This window comes from Nannospalax galili, unplaced genomic scaffold, assembly GCF_000622305.1.
Source record: "Nannospalax galili isolate Female #2095 unplaced genomic scaffold, S.galili_v1.0 scaffold1395, whole genome shotgun sequence".
Lineage (NCBI taxonomy): Eukaryota > Metazoa > Chordata > Mammalia > Rodentia > Spalacidae > Nannospalax > Nannospalax galili.
In genome coordinates this window covers 712,974-725,497 of record NW_008336062.1, presented here as the reverse complement: position 1 = coordinate 725,497, position 12,524 = coordinate 712,974, and the positions used below count along the sequence as shown (strand labels likewise).

At 38.7% G+C, this 12,524-nt stretch overlaps 1 protein-coding gene across 1 annotated transcript in view; it reads right to left on the bottom strand.

The window, feature by feature from the left end:
• Positions 1-12,524, bottom strand: part of Orc3 (origin recognition complex subunit 3) — a 92,832-nt gene that overhangs the window by 37,255 nt on the left and 43,053 nt on the right. The window contains exons 12-13 of the mRNA XM_029562383.1: positions 8,632-8,748; positions 6,617-6,696 (exon numbers count right to left, since the gene is read on the bottom strand). Of these exons, the coding sequence (XP_029418243.1) occupies positions 6,617-6,696; positions 8,632-8,748 (197 nt within the window). The remainder of the gene's footprint in view (positions 1-6,616; positions 6,697-8,631; positions 8,749-12,524) is intronic.

Genomic DNA, 12,524 nt, shown 5'->3' with positions numbered 1-12,524 from the left:
AAAATAAAATAAAAAAATTGACCTCCAATTTGAACTTCAATTGCAGCAATTACATCTAGTAGACTAAGCTATAGAAGACAACTTTCTCACAGATGCTTAGATTTACATATGTTTATTTGTTTTTCATTCTCTCCTTTATTTATAGCAGCCACAGGAAAATTAACTTCCTCTTTCACAATTTTAGAATGGGTATTTCTTTCCAAATACACCACATGTATTTAACAGGGCTGAACCAGAACCATCCAGCTTACTAGATAAGATGCTGGTATTTATCCTTTTGTATCTCAAGATAATTTCAACTTTCTTTTACAGATCTCAGAAGAATGGCAGATAAGTTTTGCTGTCTTAAGAGGACAAGTCTCCTTTCATGTCCCTTCTATGAAGACTCTATGTGGAATTCTATTACTTCCTATACACATCTTTTCTCCCATAAGTATACATCCCATTCCTGATACACTAACAATTTTTTTAGATAGTCAACAAATCAGGCAAAGGAGATATTATGTAATATGATGCTGGAACATGGAACTCTTGTAAGACATGAAGCAACCACCACCTAACTGGCAGAACTCTAAGCTGCCCTTTCTAATTTCAAACAATTCCCCAATCAATCATTCAGTTTGCTAACAGACTCTCACTATGTGGTTCAAGCCATACCACTATGTTTCAAGTCACCTAAACTTATATCTCAGATTCCTTCTTGTTATCAGTATTTACCTCTATTCAAAGCCTCCATAGATGAACTCATCCTGTTTTAATTCAAAGCATTCTATCCCATGCAGAATTACTTGGCCCTCTGAAAGAAGGAAATTGTCATGCCAACCATCTAGTTATGCCTTTTTTCCCAATGGACAGTGTCTTCCCATTCTTTCTTTCCTCAAGGAATTAAAGCTTTACAAAACCATTTTCAATTATCACAGATACAAGCTCAACAAATTATCTGCTCTTGTCTTGATGGCCAATTGTTAGGTCCTGACATCCTGAGAGGGGTCAACCTCTAGGTTTTTACCCTAACGAACTTTGGCAAATGGATGTAACTCACATAAACTCTTTGATCCCTTTAAATTTGTTCCTGTTTCTGTTGATACTTTCTTGGGCTTTATCTGGGCTACTGCTCAAATGCTCCAACTGTTTATAGACACTTATTAACTGCTTTTCTGTAATGGGGAGAGGGGCGTCTCAAAACAAATCAAAACAGACAATGGTACCATTCATGTACCTAAAACTTAAAAAAAATTTATGTGTATGAGTGTTTTGCCTGCCATGTACATAAGTGTACCATGTGTGTACAATGTCCACAGAGGCTAGAAGAGAGCCTCAGATCCCCTGGAACCAGGAACTAGAGCTGCAGGCAGTTGTTAGCCACAATGTAGGTGCTGGAAACTGAACCTGGATCCTCTGGAAGAGCAGCCAGTTCTTTCTCTCCTATTTACTTAAAAATATTTTACTATTTTTATTCTATGTGTATGAGTGCATTGCCTGCATGTATGTAAGTGCACCCCATGCCATGCAATGCCTATAGGTGTCAGAAGAGGGCATCAAATCCCCTGGAACTGGAGTTACAGATAGTTGTTAGCCACCATATAGGTGCTGGGAATTGAAACCGGGTCCTCTTCAAGAGCCCTCAGTGCTCTTAAATGCTGAAATCTCTCTCCAGCCCTCTGTATCTAAAATTTTAATCTTTTTTGCCAACTATAGGAAGTTCATGTCTGTCATGGCATTTCAAGACAAGCCATAACTGAACGAGCTCATTTATTATTCAAAAAAACAAACACTGCTCAGGAACAATTTGCTAAAACAATTTATATTTTAAATTAGAAAGGAGGAAGTTATACTTCGATTTTTAAAAACTTCAATTTTCTTGCCTAAAACTGGGAAAAGCATAAGGAACAAGAACTTTTACCAAAATTCCTGGGTTTATATAAATACACTCGAGAGCCCAACTAATGGCTGGGTCCTGTTCCTCTCATTAATTGGAGCCAAGGCTTTGCATCTATGCTCACTTCTAAAAGGCCCTTTCTGGATCCCAGATTTACTGGTAAAGCCATACCATGAACTGGCACCAGAAGACAACAGACTGGCAATAGAAACAGACTCTCTCCTAAATTTCAACTCATGAATAGCTATCCTGGTCATATACCTTCCCCTCAAAGTGATGCCCCCTGCCTGCACCACGTTTTCTCAAGAACTGATGCATGCCACTCCTCTAGCCCACTGCCAATGACCACAGCAATGGACATGCTTCTGCTTCTGTAAACCACAGCTAATCATGTTTTGAGGGCACAGTTCTGAGAAAAATCTGAAGGAACAAGTTCTCAGAACAAACTGGGCCACCCCTCTCTTAGTTTTAATGGATACTAAGAATCAGGCTGTTTTTGTTAGGCACCACTCTAATGTGGCATTGCACCACCACAGTGTCTTACATGTGCACTTGCGCACACGTACGTGTTCAGGTACATGTGTATACACACACACACACACACACACACACACACACACACACACACAGACAACCAACTGGTCATTTAAGATATGGATCATCATTGGAATAAAAAGTAAAGTAAGCCCCAGAAATATTATAGCTCAAGTTTACAAATCCACAGAAATTGTTTGAGATTAAAAAATAATAATAGAGCTAGCTGGGCATGGTGGTGCATGCCTTTAGTCCCAGCACTCGGGAGGCAGAGGCAGGTGGATCTCTGTGAGTTCCAGACCAGCCTGGTCTACATAGTGAGTTCCAGGCCAGTTGGGGCTACAGGGAGACCTTGTCTCAAAAAGACCAAAAATAAATAAATAATAGAACATGTCTTTTCATTGGAAATATTCCATGCAGTTATTTTTCCAAAATGCAAGAAATTAATTTCATAGTTATACTTGAACTATCTCAGCTAAATTAACCTACGTTACTCCACTGCCCAAAGCACCCATTTCAAAAAGTACCTTTACCCAACTTACGGAAAATACCTACAAGGGAGAGGCAACTTTGAGTTCCAAGAAATGGCCTAACTGCAAAACCACAGGGAGTTCTAATCTAGGCCTGCACTTGACTAACTGCTTATCCCGCTTCTATAAACCTGTTTCGCCTGCCCAAGCCCGCACTCGTGCAATAACAGGCTGTTGATTGGTAAATTCAAAGTTTGCTGTGTTTGAATTTTGCTATATTGTGTAACCCTGATTGGCCCATAGATACTCTGAGCAATACTCTCTGCAATCCTATAAAACTCTAGCTGACTGGTGTTCAAGACTGCTTCTATTTCCCAACATAGACATCCTGGTCGTCGGCCGTAAATCAAAATTTTACCTTGCTGTTTTCAATTAAGTGGTGTTGGTGATTTTTATTTGGAATCCGGCCTATAACAATACTGTACCTGTAGATCACTAACATTAGAATTACTAAGTTTTGGACACTGAGTACTTTCAGAATGAATTTGCTTTGTACTGTGCTCATCTATTTATTTCTTGTGGGTCCAGAGGAAATGGAGACTAAAATAAGAACAACTGGGGCTGGAGAGATGGCTCAGCAGTTAAGAACACTGACTGTTCTTGCAGAAGACCGGAGTTTGAATCCAAGCACCCACATGGCAGCTAACAACTGTCCATAACTCCAGTTCCAGGGGATCTGACAGCCTCTTCTGTCCTCTGCGGGCATTGTATGACATGGGTGTACTTACCTACACGTAGGCAATACATGTATACACACAAAATAAAAATAACAGGCCGGGCATGGTGGCACAGGCCTTTAATCCCAGCACTCGGGAGGCAGAGGCAGGTGGATCTCTGTGAATTCAAGGCCAGCCTGGTCTACATAGTGAGTTCCAGGACAGCTGGGGCTATAGGGAGACCCTGTCTCAAAAAGACCAAAAAATAAATAAATAAAAAATATTTAAAAAAAGAACAATTAAGTTTTCAAACTTCTTTATAATATGTTCATGCTGCCAAGTATGCATGCATCTACAACCCCAGCACTTGGAAAACAGAGGCAAGAGGATTCAGGGCTAACTTAGGCTACATAGACATTATCTAAAGACAATAAACAAAGAGTATGTTCATATAAGCATTTATACTCACTGAGGAAAATTCCAAGGCTGTGTATAGAAACCTAATTCACATTTCTGTTCCCTTTCTCACTGTGTGTGCACCTGTGGTTAAAGTGAGTATATTGGTGTATGCATATATGAGTGTGCACACAGAAGCCAGAGGATGAAGTCAGGTGTCTTCCTCTATTGCTCTCCATTATTTTTTCTCTTTTAATGTTTTTTCTTTTGAGACAGAGTTTTCCTGTAGCCCTCGATGGCCTGGAACTTCCTATACAGACCAGGCTGGCCTGGATGTCACAGGTATCTGCCTGACTCTGCTTCCCAAGTGCTAAGATTACAGCTATGTGCCACCACGCCTGATTCTTTAAAAAAAAAAAAAAAATGTGTGTGTGAGAGAGACAGAATGTGTGGACGTCAGAAGACAGTTTGTGAGAACTGGTCCTTTCCAAGGACTGAATTCAGGCTGTGAGGCTTTGTTAAACCATCCCTCAGCCCTCCACCTTATTTTTTGAGACAGGGTCTTCTCACTGAACTGGAAACTTGTGGTTTTTGGCTAGGCTGGCAAGCAAGTGAAGTCCCAAGATCTGCCTGTCTTCACCCTCAATTTTAAGAGTTATAGCATGCATAGCCATGCCTGCTTTTTACGTAGGTACTAGGGATTTGAACTTAAGTCCCTATGTTTGCATACTGAGCCTCTTAAATACTGAGCCATCTCTATTTTTAAAAAATATTTTTATTTATTATTTTTATGTGTATGAGTGTATTGCCTGCATGTATGTGAGTGCACCTGTGTCGTGCCACGGAGGTCAGAAGAGGGTTTTGGATTCCCTTGGAACTGGAGCAAAGGACAGTTCATAGCCGCCATGTGGTACTGGGAATCGAACCCGGGTCCTCTGCAAGAACAGTCAATGCCATTTTTAAGGAATAATAAGTCACCATATGGTAGTTTGAATGAGAAATGTCCCCCATAGGCTCATGTATTCAAACACTTGGTCCCCTGTTGGTAGTGCTATTTGAAGCAGTTTCAGATCCTTTAGGTACAGCCTTGTTTGAGACAGCATGTCACTGGGGGCAGGCTTTGAGTTTATAGCCTCACCCCACTGCTAATTTGTTCTCTTGCTTCCTGTTCCAGGTACTTGCTACTATATCTCCTGAAACACTGTGGACTCTCCCTCTGCTGCAACCGTAAGCTAAAATAAGCTTTCTTTCTTAAATTACTTCTGGTCGTATTTTATCACAACAGAAAAGTAACTAACATATAAAATATAAATAAGAAGTAAAGCCAAAGCTACACATGGTAGTACAGACCTATAATCCCAGCATTTGGAGATAAGGACAGGAATTAGGAGAATCTAGACAGGAAGACTGAGAGTATAAGACCATCCTGGGCTACATAGGTGAGACCTTGTCTCAAAAACCTAGCTACCCATTCATCCTTAACATGAAATAAAGTCAAGGATACAGTGGTTCATAAGGTGTATTTTTTAGGAATGGTAAGTAATTTTTGGTGCTGATAACACTAAGTTATCTCATTTACATAATGTTCGATAGATAATGTAGGAATTACCCAATGTTTAATGTAGACAGAACCAGCTTAGGTGAGGAAAGGCATAAAAGGCACTGTCTACTTCTCAAGGCAGCAGTGCGCTCCTTCACAGGGTATGTGAAACTCAAGGATGCTGTTTCTCTACTCAGTTAAGTCACACAGCAGTGGTGACGAAGGAGAATGTGGGCTACACACCAGCTACACCGTGCCTGTCAACTGAGAAGTTTGTATGTCTTACCTGGGAAGATTTTAATAGGACCTCAAAGACAGAGATGTCACATTCTCATTAGCTACTATCAAAGAAGAACTTAGAAAGTTCTGCCATGAAGCAAGAGGCAAAGAGAATCGGTTGTGCTACATTGGGGCCACAGATGATGCTGCCACCAAGATCATCAATGAGGTGAGGTGTCCAAGCCTCTGGACCACCATATCCCTGTGGAGAAGATCTATGAGAAACTGAAGAAGACAGCTAGATCTGCAAGCTAAAACAAGCAGATTGTCCTGAGCACAGTGGACCTGAAGACGCTCCAGGTGAAGCTGAAGAAGATCCTGACCGACAGTAAAAAACAAAAATTTTACTGTATTTTAATCCTGGGTTTGTTCGAAGCAATCTTTTTTTTCGTCTTTGTGACAGGGTCTCCCTGTAGCCCCAGCTGTCCTGGAATGCACTATGTAGATCAGGCTGGCCTTGAACTCACAAGCCAGCTGATACCCATGGTGGCCCATGCCTTTAATCCCAGCACTTGGGAGGCAAAGGCAGGTGGATCTCTGTGAGTTCAAGGCCAGTGTGGTCTACATAGTAAGCTTCAGGCCAGCTGGGGCTAAAGAGAGAACAGTCTCAAAAAGACCATAAAAGAAACAACAAAACAAAACAAAAAACACCATAAACTACAGGTATAAATTCAAGATATACTCAGATATTCTTAAATATGAAAGGCTACTTAGGAATTTGGGCAGGCAGAGTCCTGGAGGAAGGTGTTATTTACAGGCAGGCTTAGAACAGACAGAAAAAAAAACAAAAATCAAAGACAACCTCAGCAGCTGCAAGGCCGATGCATATTCTTCTGATTCCCATACGTTCTTTTCTAAACATGTGCTATACAGCTCTCTGATCTGTAAATGAAAAATATATTTATGAAGAATCAAGTCATCTAGTGTTTGTACCCTATTAGGCAAAAATCATACATGGTCAGTATATAGAAAACTCTGTTATCAATAAACAATTTCTTTTTTGGCATGTATTATATGGATCAGAAACTAGAAAAATATAATTTACATAAAAGTAAAATGAGGCTACAATTGGTAATAAATGATAGCACAAGTCACTTTACAATAAAACCATTTAAAAGTTAAAAGATTCAATAACAGAAATTAGCAGATCTCACATAGATCATTCTGGCACTCTGTTTTTTATTTTGCTGTTGTTGCTGTTGTTCTGAGATGGGGTCTCCATATAGTCCTAGCTGGCCTGGAACTAGACTAGGCTGGCCTCTATTTCACAGAGATATGCCTGGCTCTGCCTCCCAAGTACTGGGATTAAATTCATGTTACAATCACACCTGGCATAATTTTTGCATTGTTATATTTGATCTCTAAAACTCTAGTTAAAGATCTGAAATTTAAGAATTCTTCCATTAACGGACTCTGATATGAACAACTGAAAACTGGTTCACTGTCTAGAACTTGTAATGCTAACTACTCTTGCTTTTACTTCTCCTTCACATCCCTTATTCACCATCAAGGACTTTCTTTTCTCCCTACAGTTAAGAGTTATGCAATTTGGGAGTCTTTCAGACAGACACTGAAGGGGGTACCCAATGGCCTCACTCTGTATGTCCTTGTTCAGCATGGAAGAAACCAGAGCAGTCTGCATCCCGATTCCTTATCTGCAAGTTGGGTAACCCCCGAGGATGATGGTGTGATAAGAATAGGAGGTAGGAACTGGCTAGGCAATTAGGGTTAAAAAAATCCAAAGTAGCCAGTTTCTTAGCTAAAACTCACAATGTCCTTGGGCCTACTCTGCTCCAAAGGCCAAAAATGTCAAAAGTATTTGGTAGCTCTTATCTAATCCTTAAAAGATTTTAGGGTTACCTCTTCAGAGGGCGGACTGTTAAGAGTAGCAAAAAGCTTCATTAAAAAAAAAAAGAAAGAAAAAAAAAAAGAAGAGGGGGCTGGAGAGATGGCTCAGTGGTTAAGAATACTGGTTGTTCTTGCAGAAGACCCGGGTTCGAAACCCACCCACATGGCAGCTAACAACAGTCCGTAACTCCAGTCCCGGGGATCTGACAGCCTCTTCTGACCTCCGCGGGCAATGCATGACACGGGTGCACTTACCTACATAAAGGCAATACATGCATGCACATAAAATAAAAATAATAAATAAAATTCAGAAAAAAAAGAAGAAATAGTACATGAAGTTAACAGAAAAAAGTGATGGGGAGATATGGGAGGAGTTGGAGGGGAGGGAGTGGGCATGGATTTGATCACCTTATATGCATGTATAAAATTCTCAATAGTTAAAAATAAATAATAAATGAAGAATTCTTCCATTAACATAGGCTCACAGGTTTAGGGTATGACACAAAGGTCAGCTGAATTCTTCCATTAACATAGGCTCACAGGTTTAGGGTATGACACAAAGGTCAGCTGAGCATAATTTTGCAAGGAGCAGAAGTACTGTATCTCTCTTAATTCTTTGTGCAATGCAAAGCTAACGATTAAATATTCTCAAGCAGATTTTCCAGTTCCCCACAAGCAGAGAACCAGTTCTCCCTGTAGAGGTGGAGAAAAAAGTGCCAAAATAAGAAGGTTTGTATGTTGGAGCACGGAGCACAAATATATCATAGAGGAAACAATTCCCCTGGGATTTATGTAGCCATTTCTAGCTGTGATTTTCAGAACAAAAAAGTTTCAATTACTAGTTATGTAAACAGTTGGAATCGTTTGTGCTCTTACTATAAGATCTGGAACCATATTAAGTGCTACAGAAACCAATGCAAGAAAGTACAATTATTTCTACTTTTCAGATTCCAAGTAAGTCTTATTTACCTGTCGACCCAGTGGGTACTTGGGAAGAGAAGAGGTAAAATTATGAAGACATCTCAAAATCAGGAAGTACTTCATATGGTAAACATGCAGGTTTTCCAGTAATGATTGAGTTTCCTCCTAAAAAACCACAGAATACATTATTAATATGCAAGGCAATAAACAAAATTAAAAATGACTTCAAGGATATTTAATTTCTAGAAAACAGTTGAGTATTTAGAACTACAAACTAGTCCCCTTAATTCACAAAATCTTTAAATATACATCAAATCCAGGACACCAGCTAGGTAACTTTTATTTAGGATCAAGTCTGGCTATATGTTTTATACATATCAGAGTTGACACTGTAATTTAGTGTCTTGCTATCTCTAGCATCACAATATCCTTCTGCCCACCCACCAATTACACATGTAATAAAGTACTTTATCCTCTCTCTGCCAATATCAGTCACCTATTGTGGGCTACGGGGAGGCACAATTTTCCTTTACCTCATTGAAATAGTACACTGTTGTACTATTGGCCATCAGTTCAACTGGGTGCCTCTGTAATTTTAATCTAATGGTCTCATGACCATGAACAAAGAAAATACTGTGTAGCCATTTACTGTTTATACTTAACAGCTATGTGATTCTTTCCTGGATGCTGTCACCCAGGGATTACATCTAATGTACTTTATTACTGACAGAAAAATGATAATGAAGATGATGAAATTAAATGACTTAGAATTCCTTCAAATGTTAAGTAATTTTTGGTGTCGTTCCTACTTAGGTGCCAACCATCTTTTTTGAGACAGGGTCTCTCATGAGATCTGAGGTTCGCCAACTGGACTAAGGTGGCTGTACAGCAAGCTCCAGGGATCTGCCTGTCTCTACCTCCTCACTGCTGGGATTAGAAGTACTTGCTATCATATCCAGCTTTTAACATGGGTGATGGGACTTGAACACCGGTCCTCATGCTTGAGTGCAAAGCACTATACCAACTGAGCCAACTCCCTAGCCCTACTTTCTGGTACTATATTTTCTAAGCATACCTTAGGTTATCAGAAGGATACAGGAGTAATAAACTATTTGGGGAATAAAATGGGAATATTGAGAGTAAAGAATATAACTTCAAAGATTTTATTAATGACGTATAAAATTTGGTCTTTTTACTTTAATCTCCTAAATAAATTTACTCTTTCAAGGAACAGTAAAATTCACTTTATATTAATAAGGAAAGGCAAACCAAGTATTTATTGCTGCTCATGCCTGTAATTCTAAAACTTGGGAGGCTAAAGTAAGATTGCTATGTTTGAGGCCAGCCTGAGTTACCTAGGAAATTCCAGCTAGGCTTGGGCTATAGTTTAAGTCCCTGTCTCAATAAATAAACAAATGGCAAGTTCACTATCTGTCCCAAGGTTTCATTTTCAGAAGTCTAAGAACACAATCTTTTTACTTTTTATAGTGTTTTTAACTCAAAAATTGTTCTTACTGGCATCTATTTCAGGTTGAGTATATCCCTTCCTCACTTCATGTTCCTACCTTCCCTGTTCTTCTACCTACCACTTCCTGTTAGTATGCTGGTTCCCTGGCAAATTTCATAATGTATGTATTTGATATATAATACACATAGATGATTTCACAAGGCTATATAAAATCCTGGAAAAACAAATGAGGGAAAGCATAGGATATCTGTTTTTCTTAGATTGGCTCAATTCTCTTAACCTGACTGTTTTCTAGTTCATCCATTTTTCCATAAACAACAAGCTTCATGCTTCATGGCTTAAAAAATTCTATTCTAGGGGCTAAAGAGATGGCTCAGCTGTTAAGAGCACTGACTTCTCCTGCAAAAGACCCAGGTTCAAATCTCAACACCCACATGGCAGATAACAACTGTCCATAACTTCAGTTCTAAGGGAATCAAGATCCTCTTCTGACCTCCGAGGGCACTGCCCAACACGCAGGCAATACACACATATACATAAGATAAAAATAGATGAGAACAAAATCCTCCATTCTGTATACATGTCACCTTTGCTGTATCCATTCCTGTTGACCATCTAGGTCGACTTCATAACTTAGCTACAATAATTAATGCTGTAATAAACACTGATGAGTGCTATGTTGACCTTAGTCAAATACCAGGAGCGGTCCACTAGGTCACAGTGTATCTATCTCTAGTTTTCTTTTTCCTTGGTTATGTCTTTTTCTGGCTTTGGTGTCAGTGTCATATTGGCTTTGTAAAAAGAGCTTGGTAGTATAGCTTTCTTTTATATATCATGGAACAGTTTGAGAAACACTGATATTATTTCTTCTTTGAAGATCCATGAGAACTCAGTGGTGAACCCATCTGGGGCTAGGCTGTTATTATTTGGGAGATTTTCTACTATTATTATCACTTAAATCTCATTGCCTGTTACAGATCTGTTTAAACCATTCATCTCAATCTGGTTTACTTTTGGCATGTCTTCTACAAATTAATCCATTTCTTTCGGACTGTTCAATTTAGTGGTGTGTAAGTTTTTAAGGTACATCCTAATAATTTTCTAAATTCCACTGGTATCAGTTGTAATGGCTTCCCTTTTAGCTGCAATTTTATTAATTTGGGTTTCCTTTAGTTTGGGTATTTCAGTCAATCCTGTTTACATTTTAAAAAACAAACTCAATAATTCTTTGTGTGTGTGTGTGTGTGTGTGTGTGTGTGTTTCCTTCCTCTATTTCCATTTCATGTATTTCTGCCCTAGTCTCAATTATTTCTATTTACTAATTTTGGGATTGTTCTTATTTTTTGCAAGATCCTAAGAGATATTATTTATTTGATAATTGAGATTTCTCCCCGAGTTTTTAAGTAAGCATTTTTAACTGTTTCCTCTTAGAACACCTTTCACTGTATCTCATAGGTTTTGGTATGTTTTCATTTTCATTTAATACTTGGATATTAAATTTTCTTTCTTGATTTTTTTTAAAAGGACTCATTCTTCAATAGTGTATTGTTTAATCTCCATGAGTTCCTGTATGTTCTACATGTTCTATTGCTATTGTAGTTTTGTTACATTGTAATGAGTCAGAATATAAGAATTATGTGCTGGTAGGATGGCTTAACAGGTGAAGGTTATCTGCTATGCAAGCCTGAGGACGTGAGTCTGAGTCTTGAATCCACAGTTGAAGAGAACCGACTCCTGAAAGGTGTCCTCTGACCTTCACACGTGTACTGTGGCATGTATACACTGACACACAGAATAGGGGTTTTTCAGGTGTTTTTTGTTTGTTTTTGGTCTTTTTTGAGACAGGGTCTCCTTGTAGCCCTAGCTGATTTGAAACTCACTATGTAGAGTAAGTTGACTTTTATACATCATGGAACAGTTTGAGAAACACTGCCCTTGAACGCAGAGATCTGCCTGCCTCTGCCTCCTGAGTGCTAGGATTAAAGGCGTGCACCATCACACCAGGCTTAGAATAGTTTTAAAATATAAGAACTCATTTCTATTTTCTTTTATATATTAAGATTTGCTTTGTGTTCTAACACATGATCTATTTTAGAAAGTCCCATGGGTTGCCAAGAAGAATGTACATTCTGCAGTGTCTTGATGAAATGTTCTATAAATGTCTATTAAGTCTATTTGCTCTATAATGTAATTTAATTCAAATGTTTCTCTGGTTGCTAGGATAAAATATTAATTGGTTAAAGTAGAGTGTTGAAGTCACTATTACTGTGCTAGGGTTAATCTCTGGTAGTATTTGTCCTATGAAAATAGGTATATTCATATTTGATATATATGTTCATAATTATAATATCTTTTTAAAGGACTGTTCTCTTAATCAGTAGGGCATGACAATTATCTCTTCTGACTAGTTTCGTTTGAAGTTTATTTTTGTCAGATGTTGGATCAACAATTTCTGCTTGCTTCCTACTTCTAT